Raw genomic sequence first — 22,429 nt, 5'->3', positions numbered from 1 at the left:
AAGTTTTGTGTGCAGGCCATTTCCAATTAACTTTTAAATTGAGTGAGCAAATTGGGAATTACAGTGAAGACTATGGATGCAGCAATGTATCTCTACTCAGTTCAACAATATAACTCACATTTAATCTTTTTTCACTGCTTCCTCTACAGTAGCAAGGTAGCAACGCAGTTCAGTTTTTATTATTATGAAGCCACGGGACTGATTAACATTGATTGCACATACATGTACAGTGATACTGACACAGACATAGTTGCAGGGGTTCCCCCACATACACAACGACTGAGATTACTGGGGGATTGCACCATGATCGTTCTGCTGCTGCCTACCGCTGTCAAACGGCCCAAAACAAGATAGTACTACACCGTAAAATGGGGATATAGAGCGGCGAATTCGGCTACATTAATTTCTCTTTATAGCTTAATTTGGTCGATTGGAAATACGGTTCTAAAAATATAAGAATCTAGTTGAAAGTAGTTTAATATGATTGGTTTATTTTGTCAGAATGGCTCCCAAGTATCGTTACGATATTCTGAATACCCCCATTTGTTGAATGGTTTGCTCCGTTGCTATGCTCTCTTCTGTAGACGTTCTCCAGGGTGATGGAGACGATGATGTAGTTTCTCGGCCTGAAAACGCAAAATACTCAACGTTGTTCGGTTTCAAGCGTAAACGGTGTGCACCGTAACAACTATCATAATGGCCGGTATAAGAACAGTTAACGGGAAATTCTCGGGAGTCAACCCGGCTGTCAGGTAATGTTAATATCGAATTCTGTTTACAGAAACGCCTCAGTGAAGCTGTCAAGCTAACGCGGCTAGCGTTAGCTCGAATCGCTGTCCGTTATTAGTCGATGTTCCAACACCCAGTTGTCTCTAGTTGACGGTAACGGTACCGTAAAAATGCTAACGTTAGGAAGGTTACATTGCCAGTGTTAATTAGCTGCTTAAGCGGCATTTGTTTTAATGTAACATGACACTAGAAATTACCCACACCAAAGTCATGTCTTTTATTGCCAAAACCTAAAGCTAACGTTAATGCATAACGAATTATGAGGGATTTGTTGAAACAGTTAGCTAAAATAATTCATAATCACTGGCATACATTCGGTTGACAGTTCATTAGGTTTGTTCTCCACAAACTGTACATTATAACCCTCATGATGGTGGGATTTGTTACAGGACTGCTCTACTAGACTGCATTAGTTTTAGTTATACCTAATAAATCTTGTCTCCTGAAACAATGTCATAATTATACATTTTCATGTGATTATTATGAAGAAAAAAAAAAGTGTCATACTTGTGAGAATTCTTTGGCAGCCATGAAATCTTAAACTCATCTCATAACAGTGAGTGACTTTTGAGATATGTGTTGTAGATTTGGAAGTCAGAATTTGAACAAAGCTCTCACTTTAAGAAAGAAAAAAACATTCCCACTGGTAAATTAACCTGTATGACAAACAAATATTAACACAAGTTAGCCCCAATTTAATGCCAATTTCCACCTTAAGATGGTTTTTTGTATTTAAAAGGATGAGATGTGGTGGAAATGCTTGGAACAGCACGTAAGTTTCACCTTGTGTTGAAGTTTTTTTTTTGTCTTGTTTTGTTTTGTTTTTTAAATCAAACTGCTATTTACAAGGTTAAGAATTAACCTTTTACCGTAACATTCATCTGAAGTTAATGTTCATCACTAACAAAGCCATGACACTACATATATATATATATATTCTTGTTGTATTTTTCAGTTGCTGTCGCCTGCGTCAGATTCAGTCTCTGCTCTGTGAGGGTGGTGCTACCACTCCTGATGGCATCTTGTGCTCTCTTGGTATGTTAAGTTGCAGACTTTTTTATCTCTAACCTTTGTTTCTTTATCTGGCCTGGTTAACTGCACTGTCAGCTGCTAAGGCTAGAGGAAACATTTTTTCACAACAGATGGCAAATAAAACAATTTATGAGGCCATTCCAAAACAGCTAATGAATATTAATGCAATTTTGTGTGTATTTAAGGAATTGACAGCAGATATAATGAGGGGTGCACTGAGCTGGCGAAATACCTGTTCTATGGACTGTATGGACGAAATCAGCTGAATCTGGAACATGTCCTTGAGGAATTTCCAGAAGAAATGCTAGATGGTGAGTTCTTCACTTGTTGTTCACTATATTTTTGATCATATCTTTGTGCTTGCTTTAGTGTTTAATTACTTTGACATGTTACTTGTCTGCTTGTCAGATGTGATCCTACTGATCAAGGCGGAGTGTGTTCATCTGTACTGCAACCCACTAAACTACAGTTACCTGCTGCCCTACGTATCTCACTGGAGGAACCTGCATCTCTACTGCATGACAAAGGCAGAGGTTAAAAAGCCCTCTTCCTCCCCCCCTCTATCATTCCTGTTAATCAGAGTTCCCGTGTGCTTCAGCTAGGAGTATGAACCTAGTCAAGGGTCTTTAGGCATGTTAATATATCCACCTTGCTGCAATTTTAACCCTTGGAAGTTACTGTTAATCTTTTTCAAGCATTTGCCCATTAGTTAAGTCAACTTAGGTTTAGCTGTGTTCTAGTTTTTACAGATATACCAGCCAGCCAGATATACCACCTTTAGAATTGTCTCACACTGCTATGAAAACTCACATATCATAAAAATGTTTTCCAGACCCTTTTCATTGTAGAAATATCTAAATATGACCCTTTGTAGCAGTGTTTGTAATCGTTTGTAATTTGCAAACCCCTGTAATTTGTCCACCTCCATGCACAGTATGAAGATGAGGAAGCAGCAGAGGAGTTCAAAATTTCCAGCTTTGTCACTATGGTGCAGGACTGTTATCGTATCGGAGTTCCTTACAGTTCCCAGGGTACATATCATCACATTTTAATAACCACATTTATTTGCTATTGATCTGTTTAATTGATAATCAGAAGTGCTCACACGACAACCACATGACATGACATCACAGTAAGCCAAAATACAGTGTAGTTTCACCATCTTGAAAGCTTGCACATACTGTATAGTTACACCAACAACCCTGATAATTTCATTTGCTCTCCTGTTATTTTTAGGGCACATCCAGAAGTTTGATATGTTTATGGTGGAAAAGTGGCCTCTGATTCAAGCCTTTGCCCTGGAGGGCATCGGCGGAGGAAGCTTTTTTACAATTAAATACAAGGTACATTAAAATGAGTAAAAAGACATTTGTTAGGCTCTCAAGTGCAACAAACATGTTGAACTATATATTACATAAGAGTGTTTGTAGCACTTTGCTTCCTATTCAGCTTGTGTTAATTCAAATTGTATATTCCCATTTGTCCAGCTCATGGATATGAGTGAGAAGCTTTGGCAGATATACACCAGACTCGACCCAGTGTCTCTGGACAGTCTCCTTGCAGAGGTAACACTGACTTTAGTTACTCATCTGCTGTTCTTACTTTCATACAATTCTGTTACATTGCAGAACTGTTGTTCTTTTAATCTGTAAGTTATAGCATCTGATAAATAAACACATTTATAAATCGTTAGCTTATTAATCAGTCAGTTGAAAGATATCAAACTGATGACATCTTAATAATTAGTTATTTGTAGTTATTTGTAAATTAGTAAAGCAGAGACATCAGTTTGGGCTATGTTAAGTTATTTTACTTTTTAATGAAGAAATTTTGAATACAATATTTTGAATGGTATCTCAAAGAGCTATATGAAGACAAATGTATAATACATTTAATACTGTACATTCATATAAGACATTGAACTGCTTGTCTTGATGCTCAATGTCTTGAACTTCCTACTTGTCAGTCAGAACTGAAGAAATCTTTTAGATCAAAGTTGAAACATCTACAAGAACCTCAAGCAAGTCTAGTTGCCTTCATGTAGCTCCTTGACATATCATGACCTGGACTGAGATTCTTCAGATATTTTGAACAGTAATTTATTCTGTTGGGGAAAAAAACCAATAGTTGATGTTTTACTCCACTAACACAAGTACAGTATTATACCCAGAGGCAGGACATAAACACCTCCAACCAACCAGGGTTGATCTTTTTTGGCTTTGTATTTGCCAACTTTACTGACACTCTGGTGGTCACATGGTGAACCTCTTGTAATCAAAGGTCATATTTGGTATGAGAAGGTATGAACAATGCCATTTAATCATACTTACTTATAACCTTGGTGTTGTTTATTGTAGGACTTGGTTAACTTTGAGAAGCAGTGGAGTAGCTTTTTCTCCAGCATGGACCTGGAGAGTCATCTGTCCATCCTGGAGCTGTCTGAAGCTCAGGCAGGGGAGGTGAGTTTATAGCCACATAGAAAGAGCATTTTCAAATGGTGTTTAGTGTCTGATCTTAGTAGTCAGCTCATTGTCCTCATTAAGTGTATTCTCATCAATCCACAGGCTTTCCGTACTTATTACTCTCATGGACTGATCTCAAGCAACATCACAGCTAAAAGGTATTCTTCATATTCAACAAACTGTTCATCTCTAGTCTTTTACCTTATAGAATGAAAAGCTGATAAGCTTTTGCTTAATCAAATGTTTCTTTATTTCAGTAAAAGTCAGCAGCCCTTTGTGTTGTTTGGGAAGCATTCCTCCTCAGAGGATCTGGAGAGTTATTCATTCAACTTTCCCTCAGAGAGCCATCAGGTCCGCAACACAGGGCCTCAAGGTTCCACAGCTAGACACATGGTGAGAAGCAGCAGCAGCTAACACTGTAAACTACTTTTATTACTATAACATCCCTATTAATGGCTGGACACCTTCTAAACTGGTTATTAGAGCAGAAGGTCTGCCACTGTGAAAACTCATGCATTTCAAATGGCATTTATCTGATGTTTCCATTATGTGTAAGTTAATAAGTCACATTGCTCAAGATAAGAGGGAAACTGGCTTGCAGCACCACCTGGTGAAGTGTTTTGGTACAACCAGTGGTTGGTGTTGTACAGAGCAGTGTTTACACCACTGTGAAGTGGGAACTTGACATGAATGCATCTTTTAAAAGACACATTTTTTTGTCTCTTAGATTCTGCAGTGTGTGGCTCCCAAAGGACCTCTAGCCTGCTCTCGAACCTATTTCTTTGGGACCACCCACTCTCCGTACCTTGGTGAGGTTTTACTGCATGGCTTTGCTCATTTAATCTTATTCAGCTTCATTTTTGTGAAAACTATTAGGTGTGATGTTTGTATTTGACATCTTTGATAATTATTCATGGGCTACTATGCTGCAGAGGTGTTAGAGCAGTATTACCCAATCTCATAATTTGTACTGTCCTGTATTTAACCTGCAGGAAATCAAAACACAGAGCAAAAGAAAACAGAAGTATTGTAAGTGATTTATATTTGGATTTCATAATTATCATTTTCTGTCCAAGCTATTAGGTAGCCGTTGTTTGAGAATTTCTGAATGAAAAAGTTTTTTTTTTTTCTTCAGACTTTTATCAGAGATTTATTCAGCTGCTGTTCAAGCTGTCCTTTCAGGAATCAAATGCTACTCCTGCAGCTCCAGTGCTACCAAGGTAAGAGAAAAAGTGCACTAAACTTTAACATTTATCTCACAGTATGTATGATTACTCACAATGAAATGTTTGTTATCATAGGCTAAGGATGTAGCAGAGAACACCTTTCTAGTGGCTTTGGACTCAATGAATTTAAGTCAGTACCGCAGTTTTCTCAGGTACATATTGATTTTAATTTTATCACTGTTGTTCACTCTATGAGACTTTCAGCCAAGCATGAAATGAAATTTATTGTTTGAAGCGGTTTGATAGTGTATTTCCTCTCCTCAGGTCCAAATGCGAATTCAGCATTCAAGCAGTGAACAAGCAGGGGAGGTAGGTGTTAACTAGTGCTTTGCAAGTATTTGTATTTTCATCACAGCTCTTTGGCATTTTCATTGTGTTATTTGAAAAATAGATTCTAAATGCCTTCTTTAAAAATCTTTTTGTAAATATAGGATTTAAGACCTATAGATCCATTTTTTATTTTCAGGATCATTCCTCTGACGGATGAAGAAAGCCGTTATGTAGTAAAAACAGTAAGTTGGAGAAGCATCTTATTAAAGCATATTAAAGGGCATATTATTTTTTGCTTGTTCAAACTGTCGTGATGAAAACATGTATATAATCGTCTGAAAGTTGTTTTTTTTTTCCATTTGACTAATTGTATCTCTTTTTCTAAGGCCTCCATGACGGTCCATGACATCCCAGACCTGCAGCGAGACAGGGGGGACCTGGGCTCCGTGGTCTTTGCTGAATCCTTCTTCGAGTCTAGCATCAATATTCAGCAGAAAGGTACAGTGCGGATTAGATTAAGTCTAACTAGAATGGATCGCTGAAATTTGATTTACATAATAAGCAGGAAAAATCCATACGTTTCTGTTAACAGAATAAGGCAAAAGTTGTTTTGAAACACAGAGGATTAGTCTAAAAATAGCCTATCTTCTGCCCTGAGCATCGTATTTGTGATTCATCTTCCATGTTTGTCATTCTTTGGCTTTGTTGTTGATGCTCCATTTCAAACAAATCCTCTCCTGCAGATGGCACTGTGTCCTCAGACAGCTGCTACACCATCCTGACAACAACTGTGCCTCGCTATGCCTGCTGGCTGGTATGTGAGGGGCTGAAAATAACATTGATTTCATATTAAAAGTCCAAAACAGGACCAGTGTTTTGGCTCCTGAATAAAAACTTAGTCTCCAGACTTGTGTGTTTATCATTTTTAGATGGAGTCTGACGTAAAGCAATCTGAGCAAGCCCAACATCTTACTAAGGTGAGTTCAGAAGCTTCACATGTCCACTACACTACATGTTTCCTTATGTTCACTACACTACATGTTTCCTTGACAGAAAGAGGAGGGCACGTGTTTGGGAACTGCTCTGACTGTGGCAGATGCTGCGTATGTATTCTCCAGCAGCCAGCTCTCCACACCTGAAGAAGGTGAAATTCACACACTCACATGGGTTACAAAAGTGATTTTGCAATCTTGTCTTACTGTTTACTTGGGCCACTGTTGTACATTATATGACAAAGAGTTGTGAATAATATTTTGTTTTTTTAAATTTTAATTTTAGGGAAGATTGTTTTCTTCTCTGAGGGACTCCTGTTTATCCATTCTCAATATGGGAGCATTACTCTGTCCAAGGATCACATCAACACCATCAAATTTTATGATCTGGTATGACTATTAAAGATATGACTGGAAGCAAAACTATTTTGCGTTCTATTTTCATGCAGCAGTTCATCTTGCATCAGATCACATACATTATTTTTCTCACAAGATCTTTTAATTTGTTCATTAGTTCATTATTGGTTATATGTGGTTATTTGTCTGCATATGCAGTGGCACTCATGGTAACTACTTAGGTATGATTTTTGTGTCCTCTTACCAGGACTCCAGCTCTGTGGCTTCTCTCTTTGTGGAGTATGAGAGCAGCCTGCTCCCACACCTCCCATTCCCTCTCCACAGCTCTGATCAGTGTCTGGTCTTTGCTCTTCAGCCCAGATCTAAGAGCCACAGGGCCTTCTACTCCAAGGTAAGAACTTGAGCCTCTGACAGGGTTTTAGACTGAAGTTAACAGAGATCATCTGACAACTGCTGATTCAGACTTTCATCATGTCTATATAACATTGATACAGTTAATACGATAATAGATATTACACCATTATCATTATTGACATGTCACATAAGCATTTAAAATGACATGAAAAGCGTAAAGCAGTTTCTGCTATACGTTAATTTTCAAATACATATGCTGTCCTATATCTGAAAATGTTTAGTCTGAGAGATGTATGAGTTGTAGATGATATAGAAAATAGGATTTGGTTTTGTGTTTGTGCTTGGATGATCCATTACTATAAAACAAAACATTTTTTATACTGCTTTTTTTTATTTTATGCTCATTCAAGATACAGCTCAAGTTGTATGAACCTTCTCTCTCTTGGTTCAGGTGTTGTCAGTGTGGCAGAACTCTGAATCTGGGCTCACTCTTCAGTTGCTGGACCAAGGACAACTGACCTGGAGCCAGAAAAACATGTAAGGCAACGTCATTTTCTTTACCAGTTTCAGCTATGAGTATGAATAACTATGTTAGCTTATTAACATTGTAATTCTGCATTTATCATTTATCAGCCTTTATCAATAAAATATTTCAAAAAGAAATTCTAATCACTTTCTTCTCTCAGGCACACCAGACTGCAGAAGCTGCATGACAGTCAGGAGCCACCAGTGGCCAAACGCAGAGGCAGCCTGAAAACTTCATACTCCCATCTGCCAGAACAGGACATGTTAGTACACACAGAGCAGGCACATAGTAGAGTTGGACTGACCAAGTAGTAAAACTTGATGACACTGTAGGTATTGCTTAATCATGAGTATGTATTCCCAAAATAGTATTTAAGCTTGTGTTTCTTGACGCAATGTTTTCATCAGTGCTGACTCTTCACATTTGGAAGGTCTGCTGGGAGAAAGAAGAAGATAATATAGCTTCATTATCTGGGCTTAAATAAACAGTGCACACACTTTCTTTCCAATCAATATAGTGAAAACAAAGATGGCATGCAAGGGTAACTCAGCATTTTTTGCAACTTCTTATTCTTCCCAAATTGGTCCTAAATCTGTCACCTGATTTAATTGGACATCCATCTGTTTAAAGCATAAACATACTATAGAGCCTATAAGAAGGAGTTGCTCTCTTTTGCAAAACTTTACATTATCAGTGTCATTTCTGAAGGCTCTGTTCCACCAGAGAGAAAAAATTATTTTGTACTTTTACGTGAATTTCTTGAGCAAATCCAAGTAATGAGAATTAAAGGCATTGCCGTTGGAAGGAAGTATGAAGCCTTACCCGTAGCACAACACAACACACTTGTTCATTAAGTTGTGCCAATCAGTTGTGACCTCTTTTGTGCTTACTGATAACTGCATTCTGGCCCTCACCAGGTTTCTTCAGCACTTTGCCCTGAGTAGCATTAGTCAGGAGCCCATCCTGTATGACCACCTGGGAGTGCTCTTCCCCTCTGCAGAGCTTAAGAACCCAGTCAGTGGCCAGGGAGACAAGGTGAGCATGTTGAATATGGTGCAGTGGAGCAACGTCTTTTCCCCCTCTGGCATCATAGGTTAATTATGGTAATGGTGATAAAGTTTGTATCTGATGTGGACTTTTTAATACATGAAAAGGTTGTTATTACCATCATCACTGGACTGCCGGGAAGCCATAAGAAGAGACTCTGCAACTTCCTGGTCCAGCTGAACAAAGAATGTGGGAGGTAAAAGTGACTACATCCTATGACATGCTCTTTGTAATATTTTCCCTACTGTTATAGCTTTTTCATACATGTGCTTCAGTTATTTTATTCTAGTCATATTAAATACAAGACTGACAACACAAACAGAAATAATAAGAATTTATTTTTCATTACACCCGTAGGTGGGTTGTGTACGAACCTGGTCCTGACAGCTGTGGCAGCTTCTCAGCCTCTCACCTCCAGCAGTATTTGTCCAGCTTCCTGGAGAGCCAGAGAGGCCCAGGAGGCAAACCCCGTCTGTTGGTGCTCTCACCTGGGTAAGACAGCCCGCTGATCAACTTGAAACAGCTGGGGACTGAGAAGTCGAAACTAATCCAGATGAACAGAGCTGAGCTAAATGAAGGTGTTTTATTTAAAAAAAACAGCATGTTCTCTTTTAAGGAAAATAATTTTCTCTGATGTCCATCCTTTAATATTCATAAGACACAGATAATTTCATCTTACTACATAAAACATATCTTAGTATCTGTACCTTTTGAGTATTTAGAGTATATTAATTTGCTTTCCTTGTCTCTAAAATTTGCAAATGTTCCTACTTTTACAGATACACAGATGTTCTAGATGTCGTCCAGGCTGTGCTTTTCCACCCTGACCCAGTTGTCCAAGCGTGTTTCACCATTGGTGCTGTCACTGCTTGTGTAGACCCGTTCGCCTCCTGTCTGGAGCACAGGTGAGATTTCTGTCTCCTTCAGACTGAATCTTCACTCTGCTTCTGTATACACAAAAGAAACAAAATAAGCTAAAATAAATATATCAGGTTAATTAAGTTACTAGTTAACCAAACAGGTGGATGATGACAAGACCAAACAAATATTTCAGTGAACAATTCAAGGTCTCTGACATTGTATGTGCAGAAGAAATAGTTCTAAAATTATTATATCCTGTTCTGATCCAAAGACTCGGTTGTACCTACCAATTAATACTATATGTCATAATCCTGCAGCTACCTCACGATAAGTGCCCTCAAGCAGAACCTCCTGCTTCTTCCCAGTGTTTTTATCTGATTCTCAGTGATTGGAAGGTTTTTACTTCCATGCATCTACTCATACTACAGTATCTTAAAGAATACCTCACCAAATATCTATCCAATGAATAGCAGATACACACCACTTGCAGTTAAAATGGATTTAGTGACTCAGTTTTAACACAAAAAAACTTCTCAAATCACTCCTGCAGCAGCCTTTTGTCCATGTGCTTAGTATGTTCCAAAAGTTTTTAGCATAATTACATGCTTACATTTGCAATCAGTGCAAACAAATGTAGTTGCATACAACAAAGATGACCTGCTAACAGCAAATGGCAGTCTTGCATTTAGCCATAATTTAGTCTTATTTGCAAAGTTAAAGAGGTCAAATAAGCAAAAACACACTGGTTATGGCACCTGAAATTCAAGTGAGGGTTTCACCCAGTTTGAAAGTTCAGTTTTCAACTAACATATGGACAGACCAGATGATGACAGACGGGGCCGGATGTTGATAAATTGTTGAAGCACTGGAGGTTTCCAGGACGAGGTTACATGACGCTTTTAGCTATTAAAACTCAGGCTGGGTCCCTTTTACAGAGAGGATCAGTCCTACATTTAATCTCTCTCTCCTTTTGTTACAGGCTTTAGATGTAGCTTACAGAGCTTCTCACTGTCATAGATTGACTGAGCTGCTCCACGAAATATGACATACCACTCCAGTTAATAGGCTGTTTTCCACTGCACAGCCAAGCTGGGCTGGCTAGTGATACTTACATACAGATGAAGGCAGCCTAGAATCTAGGTTTTAAGACATGCTTGCAGAACTGAAAAGCCAGTAGGTGTTCCAACAAATGTCCTGGTAAGCAGCTGAAGTATAATAATTTAATTCTGCACAGTAACACATAAATACTTGAGCACATATGCAGGAAAAAATCTGCCAGGAAAACTGCCACAGTCCCTTAGATGAGGTGATTGTCTAGCAAGCTCAGTTTTAATAATAAATCTAACATGTTTTTAGATTCTGTGCTATAAACATGTTGTGATGTCCCTCAAGTCAGGCCATAACAAGCTCTACTCAGCAGTGGAAAAATGTCTAATAAGAGGTTTAGTTAGCAATGTGGTTAGTGCTGACTTTAACTTTGAGCCATCTTCAACAAACCCCCTATCACTCTGTTGCCATAGATTGTATGGAGGTCTGCGGACCCCTACTATGGCGCTAATTGGGTGTGGTTAGCCTGGCTTAGGCCTGACCTGCCTGTCACCCCCCTCTGCATAGCTCTCTAATCCCCCAGATCCACATGTGTGACCAATGCACCCTCCTTACTGAAGCTCATCAGTCAGTCATGATCCATTCTTTGTGATGGATGTACACAGTTCATTACATCAGGGCAGGAAAGATAAATGCCTTTCAAATTGCTGATCCCCCAACCCTCCCCCAGGCTCCCTAAGAGCTGCAGAGGAGGGTCTGTAGTGGCTGGAGGGGGACTTAGCACTGGAGGGTTATTCAGAAAGTGGTGTATAACACTGATCGATTTGAAAACTCAGGATAAATTATGTTAAGATTAAATGAGATTACAGAAAGCTTTTACACCGGTCAGTTGCCAGTCATAGTCATGATGTCATCCTATGAAAAATGCTTCATGGTAGATAACTTGTTTGCTAGCCAAGGGCCATAACATGGAATTAGCCTGTTTATTTCTGCACAACTTTGGCAAGCTCCCGTTAGTCATAAATAGAGGTATTGTTAGTGATGATTCTGTTGAACAAGATATGGGTTAAAATAAAGAGGACCATTAACTAAATAAATGAAAACACAGCTCTTTGTATGTGTGTCATTCAAGTACCCTTTTAGCTTAAATAAATTTGCATTTGACTGATGGTTAGTAGTTAAATATACAGCAAATACTGCATAATTAAGTGAAGTTCTTCTGTCTCTTGTCTTTCACTTTAGGTTTGCGTTTCCTAAGCTTTTGGAGCAGTGCAGCCAAGGTACGTCCTGTCTGTGCACTGTTCTCTCCTCCACTTTCCCAACAGCAAAATACACCCAGGAGAAACCCTTTCACAGAATATTGAGGAAATACTAGATTGATATTCACTGATATTGATTTTTTTCAGAAATGTAATAGCCTATTAGAAGTCTTTCAGCGTGGCCCTCCCAAATATGTCATGTCGTGTACAATGTAAATCTTAAAGGTCAAGAAATGTTAGATTTTACTTTTTTTTCAAATTAATTCAGAGGAGAAGTTGCACATGTATGAAAAAATATTCACAGTAAAGTAGCAAATTAGAGATCCAACACAGACACCCAGTGAAGAAGTGTTACATAATGCTTTGTTGTTTGCTTGTGATGTGTGTTGCTGTGCCATTCACCCTCCAGCAGAACTATCCTACATCTTTAACTGTTCAAAAAATTGGAACCTACTGTATTACTAGCCAATCTATGGACATCACTACATCACTGTGTTCTATGAAACACTAGGGATCTTAATACAACTTTTAATATCATGCATTTCAAATAGAACTTTGAACATTTGGAGGTTATCTTTGCTACACAGAACCCTTCACAGTGAAAGTGAAACATCACCAATCCTATGACTATCCTCCACCACCACTGTTAGAACACAGTGGTCTTTTTTGTTCCTTAAGATTTTAGATCAAGTTCAATGGGGATATTGCAATATAGAAATGAAACTACCCAACAAGCGACGGCTGTTCAGCAATCAGTTGCACACAATCCATGTTCCATCCTGCTCTCTGAAGTGACATATTGAAGATTTGATTTGGGTTTACTGCCATCGGTGTCATTTTTGTTACTGAAACCCCAGAAAATCCCAGTTTGGGCTAGAGGGGAAAGTCTGGGTTTAGGTGACACTCACATGGAATAAGTAGTAGGGCAACCTGTCACAGAATTAGTTTTTATTTATTTTGTTTCTTACCAGGCATAAGATGTATTCTAAATGTCACTTTCCCTAAAGCCTTCAGCTTGCAGGCAGGATACAGCAACAGTATCACCAGTAAATCAAACCTAGTGTTAAAAGTGCTATTTCTGCAATGGCTACACAGACATTGTATTTTCAGGAAAGTTTCTCCTGGAATTCATCTTCGTTTTTGTTTCTTGCCGTATGTCAGGTATTGTGAGTACAGTGGTGTTCACCGGGCTGACAGCAGAGCAGAAGCACCCTCTCATGCAGTATGTTCAGCAGCTGGTACGCTCTGCCAACCCCACTGCAGCCTTCGTACTAGCAGAGAGAGGAGCTGTCACCAGGTAAGCACCCACAGAATCGTGATCGATGCTGTGCATTAACTGCTTTTGTCTGTGGCTAAAATATTCCCTGAAGGCTAAATCTTTTGGGTCAGAGAAGTTTGCACAAGAAAGTGAACATGAACATTTCCCAATGCTTTCTATGCTTTGACAACATTTCATTGTTGCAGGTAAAAGCCTAATACGGATAGAAGACATTTTCATAAGTGCTTATATGGTATTTTGATGCTGTAAAGAGTTAAGTATTCACACTTTCCTGTATTTTTTTTTCTTAATTAGGACTGAAGATGTGAATCTGATATTGTCTGAGAGCAGCTTTAATGAGCCACAGTTGCTGAGAGCACGTTATGTCCTCTACCCTGGATGGTAAGACCCTCATTCTATGTTCCACTCTACTTGTTGTGACCCCCGTGTGTCCTCATGTGTCCACACTCAACCTTTTCACCGCTGAGCAACAGATTGGCGTTGATTCCTGCCGCAGCGTTCCGCGGTCCTGCCTCACCTCCCTTCCTGTCATTTAATTGCCACTCAGCTGCAGTGGTGGGGGTATCGGCTGCTGATTGCTGTAAAGCCCCTCAGGGCATCTTGTGTTCTATGACCAGCTGCCTCCTGGCAGCACAGTAACAAGCAGTTGGCCATGCAGTTGCCATGTACACAGAGGGGGTCTCCTTCCCTTTGGATCAAGTCCATTCAGCCTTCATGCCTCAGTGGTCATCCTAATATGAACCTCTGCTTAATCCTCCCCTCATATCATACACTGGATATCTGGCCAGAGTCTGGCTCTTTTGATTTAGTCATCTTCAAGCATTAATTTGTGTGTACTGTATACATGTATGCGTGTGTTTCAGATGCTTATTACACATCCTTAGCTCTTCCACCAGGACTTCTAACTTTTTCACCTGCTGAGTACCTGCATTTACAGTTTCATCATCCACTACAGTTTTCCCAGCTAATCACATTCGCTGGCCTCTTTCCTGTGGGCAGCTGGTAGAGTAAACAACTTTCCAGCCAAAGACAAAATGTAGCACAAACATTTGGCTTGCTCTAGACCTGACTTTCTCACTACTTGTGTAATGTGCTCGTGTACTGTGTTTCAGGTGCAAAGGGCGCTTCTTCTCTGGTTCTGGGTCTCTGATCCTCACCCAGCAGCGTGTGGCTTTCAACCGGCCCCTAGAGAGGACTCTGTTTGTCACCCGCTGTAAAGGTGAGATGGAAAGAAAGCCTCCCCCTCCCCTTTTCTGTCTCTTACATGTGACAGAAGTGCCAGATATGAGTTGGCAGGGTTTGACGATGATTACATAAGCTGTCTTTCCCTCCAAATATGGAGATAACTGAGGTCTCAAAGTAATTGTCAGCCGGTGTTGTGAAATAATCTGTATCCCCAAAGGATGCACTTACATCTTTCTGCTAATTTTGCTTCTCAGGAAGTTGTAAACGTAAGTTATTAATATTAAATCCTACAATTTGTTTTACATTACTCACTGCTAAAACTCTGCTAATGTTTCTATAGCATTCAAGTCATCACTAAAGCCAAGCCCCTTCCGAGGAAACGTGTACAATGTTTGGGGAAAAGTCCAGTTTTCTGGTAGGAATTATATACTTTAATTTTATTTTTGTCTTATGAAATACATTTTTACTTTGCTAACTTTTTAAAATTTTCAGATCAGATTTCGCATTCCAGGAACTTGCTTTTGTTAAGCATTACTAAACAAATGTGACTTCTTTCCTTGGTAAACGTTTGCCCTGCATTTGCATTCCCCACTTTTGGGAATTGTTATAGAAAAGGTTGCCCTCAAGGCAGGAAAGAAGCTCCTGACGGTAGGAATATTGCTCGGTTGTTGCTCTGGTGTCTGGTGTTTAGAATTCAGCTCATAGTTCACTGGTTTGGTTTCCTCCACTTAGTTTTCTCACTCTTTTTTTTCATTTGAAGACCTGTGTAGAGTTGCTGCATGAGGAGAAAGTGGAGGTGCCTGTGAGGAGATGTGCAGAGAGTGTGCAGATATTTGTAGAGAGTTGGGGAGAGGCAGGAGAATGGAACGAATGTGGAGACTGTATGATCCTGAGACAAATGCTCATATTCCCTTAGTGTCAAGTGTGCATCTCAGTCACTGTCTGTAGGGTAGTGTACCATTTACATTGCTTGATATTCAGTTATTTTACTTTATTTTAGTTGCTGTATTTAGCTGTTGTACATCCAACACGTATTTTACATTGAGTTAGGACATATTTTTATCTTGTTTTGTACACGTGAGTCTGTGAGTCATTTTGGGAGCAGAGGGGCTGTGTGGATGTTAAAACATAAACACCCCACCAACAGCATGCTGTTACCATATGAAGCTGCTGTAGCAGGTGTTACAAAGGTGTGAACTGTATGTGCGACTTAGATGTGAGCTCCTCTCTCTCTCTGGAACCTCCAGACTCAGAACAACTGATGGAGGTGAGCTACAACACAGTGAGTGGGAGCCTGAGCATTGTCTCAGAGCAGAGCATTGACCCTCTCACCCTGAGCCCCAAAGAGACCAACACTTCCTGCTTCCTGATCTTTGATGGCGTTGGCCTCACAGAGGACGGACTGAAGGACTGGCTCAGACTGTGCACCAAGCAGGTAGACATTTAAATAGCCCCACTGTTTTTGATGGCAGTACACATTCAAGACTTGTGTATAGATCTGTTATCATGGGTAGCAGGAGTCGAGTGTCAGGAAACTTGTGTAACACCAGGCTGTTGTTTCTGTTTGGGTTTTACAGAGGCAGACAAAGAAGCCTAAGAAGACAAAAAACACTCTCTCAATACATGAAATCAAGACTATATATGTGAGTGTGTTTCTATTTATAATTGTATAAGTATATATAACATAATCTTTATTTGCCAGTGGTGGAATTTTTGTGTTTACTGAACTACATTAAAGCTACTCTGTGGAGTTTTGTCCACTAAGAGCTATGAGCATATGTTAAAAATAATTTCTCTATCACTTTATCTTTGTGAGTTATTGAGTGTAGAGGGGCAATCTACACTCAAAAACAATTTTCATCTTCTAAGGTCAGGAACACTTATTGATGTGGGCCTTTTCAGTCAATAACATCGACTCAACTTGGTATTAAATGTTTCTGTTTAGATGACCAGGCACTTGGACCCACTACCACCCGGTTACTTCTACAACGGTTGTCAATATGTGGACATCTTTGGAGAAAAAAGGAACTTCCATCCCAGTATCCTTTTCATAGTAATTACTGTCTATTGTTGAACCCCCAATACACATAATCTCTCACTCAAAGGCCCCCACCCATATTTTAAAAGGCTAAAATAAACTCACAAAATAAAAGTGAATCTGTCTCAGTGTAGGTATAAAAATCAGCCTCTGTGTTTGAAAAGTGATGGAAGATACAGTATAATTTGATTGACAAACATAGACAGAACCTGACTTTTAGATCCAGAAAATCTGTGAAATCTACCATGAATCTTTATGCAGGTCTGCTTGCATCTGTATATGCTGTTGTGTGTGGTGATTGTGCTGTTTCCCATACATGTCACTGCAGACATGGAAGAATTTATTGAAGAGTACATCGCCGAGGCAAATAAAGAGATCGAGATATTCAACCGTCAGCTGGAGCTGCAGGGCCAGCCTGACCTGTTTGATCCGTGATAGAATCTGTGTGTATGTCCACTGCATCCATCCGTCTTATTTAACTCTAAGGCAACCACTGTGGGAGGGGCAGGGAGGGCACAGGGGTTATGTACTGAACACTCCACTAGAATGGTCAATGTGTGTTCATACCACAGACATCTGCAGAAGCTGCTGCTGCTAGAAATCCATTCATTATCTGCGTACTATGTCACTTTGTTTCCTAATTTGGTGGCATGAAAACGATCAGTGGAGGTGGGCGTTTTTAACAATGACATCACTCATCAGAAGCCAGTTATTATGTCATGGCACAGCGTATTCCCTCTGCCACACCACTAACTCTACAGTTAGCACTTTGACAAGTTAGGTATCATATTAATCAAATGAAAGTGTGAAAATTGATGTGGTCACTTGTGTTAATTCAAATTAAGACACATTTGTCAAGCAGTGAGAATTTTTTCAGAACTACACGCATATCTGAAACACAGCACAGCACAAGACTCTATCTTTAAATCAGTGCGATTGTGCCTCTAAGCCTGCAAGCTATGAGGCTTTCACAATTGAGGGGAATTTCCAGCCCCTCACTCCTACAGCTTGTGTGTTTCTGTTTATCACAGTTGGCAAATTAAAGGCTCTATTTCTGGACAGGCATGGATAGCCGTGTGATTCTGGTGGGCTCCCTGGTGGGGTTTCTCAAGAATCGCTCCTCCTCTGTTGTCACCCAATCCATGGCCCACCTGTTAGCTTGTCTGCGTGCCGTGTTGCAGCAGAGGGAGCACTTGGCCATAGAGCTGTAAACATTGGACAGCCTGTTGGCTGCAGACAGCTGATGAATGATGCCATTAATCACATAGCTATACGCCACCCCAGTGCTTTATTTTAAGACTCCTAAAGTGAATCTAATGAAAGTACAGAAAAAGCAGATTTCAGTCCCTGCAGCAAAGTTGTGTAGTCATAAAACAGCCAAGGCTGTCAGGAAACACAATGAATCTGTTCATTATAATGCTGCTAGTTTAACAGTGACAAACCAGGTAGGCACAGTTAAGCTAAGCCTCACTGCAGCCAGCTGTGGATCAATAATTTCACTGTTTTGGTCAAAATGTTAATTTGTTAAAAATGTAAACATTCCCTTTTTGTATACATATTGTGGGTCACTACACTGGGATAGGACATGGGGAAAGATGAAATAATCTGGGAAACTTTGAGGTTTGGGTAAACATGACTTGAGCCTTTAGTGAAAGGTGTAAGGCTGTGTATCAATGATGTGATGTTGCAGAGACAGTCTATGTTCTGTTTAAATGAGTAGTTATGCTACAAGTTGCTCTGTGATCCTGTGTCACACTAATGTTGAATGCATGTCTTCCTCTCATCAGGGTTCCTCCACAGGTTTTGAAATTCTCTAACTTTATAGGAAAATGTAATTTATATGGAAAACCTGTGTTATCATTTGAGCAACAGTTTAATTATAAATCGTGATTCCTAACCAAACAAGCATTTACCACAAGTGTGGTAAATATGTAGAATTTGGAAGCTGAATATGTGTGGGAACCCTGCTACAATCTCTTGAGATTTGATGGCTGTCATTCATTATGGGGTCAGCAGTGTAACATGCAGACTAATTAACAATCAAGCTTTGTGTTGAGGGGACTGATACTGACAAAGGAACATTTAAATGCACGTAGACGTGTGCACCCACTGCTGCTACTACAATGGTACAGTATATTACATTGGCCTTTGTGCACTGTACCAAAACAATCTCCAGTACTGAGATTTTCACCTTGTCAGATAAGAGAGGAAGGGTGTTTCCTCTAAGAGCATGTTTCCAGTCCGTAGTCAAATTCAGGGGAATTAGGGAGCAGAGGGTGGAAATGTTTCATTGTGAGGTGAACACTTACTCACTGTTGTTAGATTCTTATCCAAACAGATATTTTTAAATCAGTGGTGACCTCAGTGTATTTTGGGTTGCCATTCAAAGCTCTGGGTATGTCATGTCTGACAGTGCTGTCAACAGCCAGCAAAATTGAAATAATCAGCTTTCAGCTGGCAGAAAAAACATGGAGTGATTTCCTCTAGATGGCCTGTGTGTATCTGTACAGATTCAAATAATCCTAAACCTGAATTTAACCTGACACTGCTGGCCCCATCTGTCCTCTCAGTAGTCCACTTTGACCTAAACAAGCCATACCCTGTCATGCTAGATGTGCCACTGTGGTTTAGAAGAATGATTCATTGCATAGAATAGAATATAACAGCAATGAAGTACACCTCTGACATGTATTACCTAGGCATGTTCCAGATAGCCAGCAAAGGAGGGGTTCACGTAGAAAGGAGGAGCTTACCCCAAGTTATTCATTCCATGAACTTCTCTCTTTCAGTCCTCCTCCTTCACTCTATAAAGGAAGTGCAATTGTACCTTGTGTTTTTATATATTCGATTTACAGTACCCTCAAAGAGCTCTATAAGGACAAAGCTGAGCAAACGAACAAGCTGCTAAATTCTCAGTCCCTCACAGCTCGTATTCTGCGGTCTGCTGGATACTGGCTTCGAGTGCTTGTATCGCTAATAAAACCATAAAGGGTCTTAACAGCAAGTGAAGGGTTTTGTTGCAAAATGAGATGTGACATGAAAAAAAAGCATTACCCCCACTTACAAATGACAAAATGCAAACAGATTACAGTGCTTGTTTTAAGAGCAGGATAATATGTAACATAAATCCTTTGCTGACTACATGATAACTCATGTTTAAGCTGGATCCTCTGTTTAGCGATGCAGAGATGCACTCTCTAAAGCCGTCTGTTTGGAGCAACAGTTGCTGTCATTCTGTAGTTATGTAATACTGCAGAGGCTTACCTTGATTGACAGTGAAATAGCTTTGACGCTGATGTATGGAAGACTCAAGATGCTACAAATTCAAACCTGCTCCACGTCCAAGAGCAGAGCAATGAAAACATAATCAGCCAAGAGATCAAAACTAGTCCTTAAAGAGTCGAGGGTTATGTAAGATGTTTGTGATATTTATCAAATTACCACTAACACATACACATATACACGACTACTACTACAAGTATGTCTATACTATTTTGCATGTGTTGAGATGTCGTGAATATGATGCCACTTATATTCTGACAGAATTGCCTTTCACCAAACTGGTACAACAAAGAGAATATGATCACATTTATTTTACATATCTGCTAAGAATTTGAATTACCTCGAAACAACAAATAGTATTTTTGTAAAACTGTGAATTGAACAATTCTAGATGCAAGCAAAATGTCTCTTCTCGCACAAGCTACAAAAGGCAAAAGCAGATGCAATTTTTTTTAGGAAAAAAAAAAGACTCGAAGAGAATCTGATCGGTTGTGAGATGTCAGGTTTCTCTGATCCAGCAGTGCCTTGGCTACGGCTAAGAAAAAAGCAGAAATTAAAGCTGCATTCAAAGCTTCATCTCCCTGTCACAGGGGGAGGAGGCGCTGTCAGGCAAGGATCCGTCCTTCAACAGTGTTGGTGAAAGGAATCCATGGAGTTGTTCTTTAAACCAATGTGTTTTTACTAAGCCAGAGGGTAAAGTAGACGAGGTCACACAGGGGAAGGCCACTGGAGGGCTCAAGTGCATTCAGGTATTCTTGCAAACTAACCAAAAAGATGTTGGAATATAGGCTGAGTACTGAAATCAATATAGTTCTAATACTTGAAAATTATTTATTTCACAGCGGTACATTTCATAGTGGTTTTATTTTAGTTTATTATTAATAGCAGACCAAATACAATTGATTTATTTAATGAAATCGTACATACTCTAGAAGAGAAGCTGCACTTTTTTTTCCATATTCCTTTAAAAAACAATAATATCTCAAATAATGGGAAATGGAAATTTTTGCTTTTTTATGCTCAGTCCTAGTTGGGAGTACAGACAAAAAAAATGAATGGGGATTGAGTTTGTGACTAAAGTTGGGTGACCCCTACTTATTGCACACTGGGGGCCCAAAGAGCCCTCCACAAGCCTCTCAGTGTGACTGCTACACAGCTTTCTGGCAGACTGAGCACCCTGGTGTCTTCATCCTGTATGTGGAGGCTAGCAATTTTTTGTAGCTGAAGTTATAGGACAAAAACAAAGTTTGGTGTTAATTGGTTTTATGTAAAGTGGGGAAATGTGATGTTCTTGTACTGCAGTGTGATAACGCAGTGCGTGGGTCTTTTTCTTCTTTTCTAGTTTTGAGATTGGCTCCAGTGTTCAAAAGGGCCAACAATGTGGAATGTATGCGCTTCTTGAAGAAGTTGGTATTTTTATGGTATTTTTGTGCTTATTGGAGAAATACGGCTTGGAAATGGATTTTTAACTGACCAAATGTTTCTCAGCCCTCAGGGGACTGTTGATACTAATTGTTTGGGCTGTTCTGTCCTATCGAGGTTTAAAGGGAATCACAGGCTCTTCACCCCACAGTCCTCACAGACAGCGAGAGGAGGTTTCTCAGGTGTACTTATTATTTCCATACCTGAGATTACATATTTGGCCTATCAAGAAAGTGTTATAGAAGAAGATGGGGGTGAAATTGTGGTTAATATCTTCTGTCTGTAGCCACATACTGGCTGGCTGCACAGCCATGTATTAAAAATAAAAAAAGGATGTTGTTATTCATGTCAAGAAACACTAACGATTGAAGTTGGGAGGTGTTTGATGTCATGATGGCAGAATTAGATCTGGGAAAAAAAGCAAAGGGCTCATTTCTTTTCCCCTATCTACAGGCCGTCCAAGGTAAAAGGAAAAAAAACTTCTTATGATCTATTGTGATGAGAAGCAAAAAAAGAAGAAGAAAAACCGATCTTCAAAAGTGCCAAACTCACTTCCACATTTTGTTTTGAGGATGTTCACAGAAAGTGAGCGAAAACTGAATTGCATTTGCACTAAACTACTGTAACTTCTGTTTTTTTCCTGTGACTGATGCTTTTATAATCTAATTGTTGTATTTATTGCACCTCGTAATCCATTAAATATTTATATGGTTATTCAGTGTTTGTTCTTTTATCACTTAATGCAACATTTAGTCATTTACAAGTATACATTCTGTTGCTGTGCTCTGGTTGTGTGGTAACTGTTTTGCTCTCAGATGTCAGGAGACACAGATGCAGCCAGTTCAGCATAGTGGTGGATTTGTCACTCGGTGACAACATGAATTCACTCTGTGCATCTAAACCCTGTATCAGCACCAACTGAGGCAGGGAGGCCTGTTATTGGGACTTGGAGAGGTAGACTAAACAGAAACTGTCTGCAGAGTGTGTGTGTGTGTTTGCTG

The 22,429-nt window shown here is 39.6% G+C and overlaps 1 protein-coding gene across 5 annotated transcripts; it reads left to right on the top strand.

Annotated features, from left to right (window-relative positions):
* Positions 1 to 564: 564 nt before the first annotated feature.
* Positions 565 to 22,142, top strand: dnaaf9 (dynein axonemal assembly factor 9). Of its 5 annotated transcripts, none has more exons than XM_071497774.1 (39): positions 565 to 752; positions 1,529 to 1,561; positions 1,745 to 1,824; positions 2,007 to 2,132; positions 2,230 to 2,354; positions 2,756 to 2,852; positions 3,058 to 3,164; positions 3,309 to 3,386; positions 4,179 to 4,280; positions 4,386 to 4,441; positions 4,541 to 4,676; positions 5,011 to 5,092; positions 5,276 to 5,312; positions 5,419 to 5,503; positions 5,585 to 5,661; positions 5,774 to 5,818; positions 5,976 to 6,021; positions 6,166 to 6,277; positions 6,523 to 6,593; positions 6,709 to 6,756; positions 6,833 to 6,923; positions 7,058 to 7,161; positions 7,376 to 7,519; positions 7,934 to 8,019; positions 8,169 to 8,270; positions 8,926 to 9,043; positions 9,163 to 9,251; positions 9,413 to 9,547; positions 9,835 to 9,960; positions 12,206 to 12,243; positions 13,384 to 13,519; positions 13,796 to 13,882; positions 14,614 to 14,720; positions 15,027 to 15,101; positions 15,934 to 16,121; positions 16,264 to 16,329; positions 16,632 to 16,725; positions 17,053 to 17,167; positions 21,882 to 22,142. In XM_071497774.1, exons 1-38 carry the CDS (start codon positions 697 to 699, stop codon positions 17,157 to 17,159), a joined length of 3,492 nt encoding a protein of 1,163 aa, XP_071353875.1. In that variant the 5' UTR covers positions 565 to 696; the 3' UTR covers positions 17,160 to 17,167; positions 21,882 to 22,142. The 5 variants fall into 5 exon arrangements, with proteins under 5 accessions (XP_071353875.1, XP_071353873.1, XP_071353874.1 ...); XM_071497772.1 differs by having other exon boundaries at positions 21,349 to 22,142; XM_071497773.1 differs by having other exon boundaries at positions 17,053 to 17,171.
* The last annotated feature ends 287 nt before the right edge of the window (positions 22,143 to 22,429 follow it).

The sequence above is a fragment of the Trachinotus anak genome, unplaced genomic scaffold (assembly GCF_046630095.1).
Source record: "Trachinotus anak isolate AG129_WGS33_773 ecotype Australia unplaced genomic scaffold, CSIRO_AGI_Tana_v1 ptg000015l, whole genome shotgun sequence".
In the NCBI taxonomy this organism is placed as follows: Eukaryota; Metazoa; Chordata; class Actinopteri; order Carangiformes; family Carangidae; genus Trachinotus; species Trachinotus anak.
This window is presented reverse-complemented; position numbering and strand designations above follow the sequence as displayed.

What these genes read in the sequence shown, in the direction of transcription:
- dnaaf9 (XM_071497774.1), top strand. Translation starts at nt 697, where the DNA reads ATGGCCGGTATAAGAACAGTTAACGGGAAATTCTCGGGAGTCAACCCG. An exon ending in GCAGCTCCAGTGCTACCAAG is followed by an intron (nt 5,504 to 5,584) that starts GTAAGAGAAAAA and finishes TTGTTATCATAG; the next exon opens with GCTAAGGATGTAGCAGAGAA. An exon ending in CAGTACCGCAGTTTTCTCAG is followed by an intron (nt 5,662 to 5,773) that starts GTACATATTGAT and finishes TCCTCTCCTCAG; the next exon opens with GTCCAAATGCGAATTCAGCA.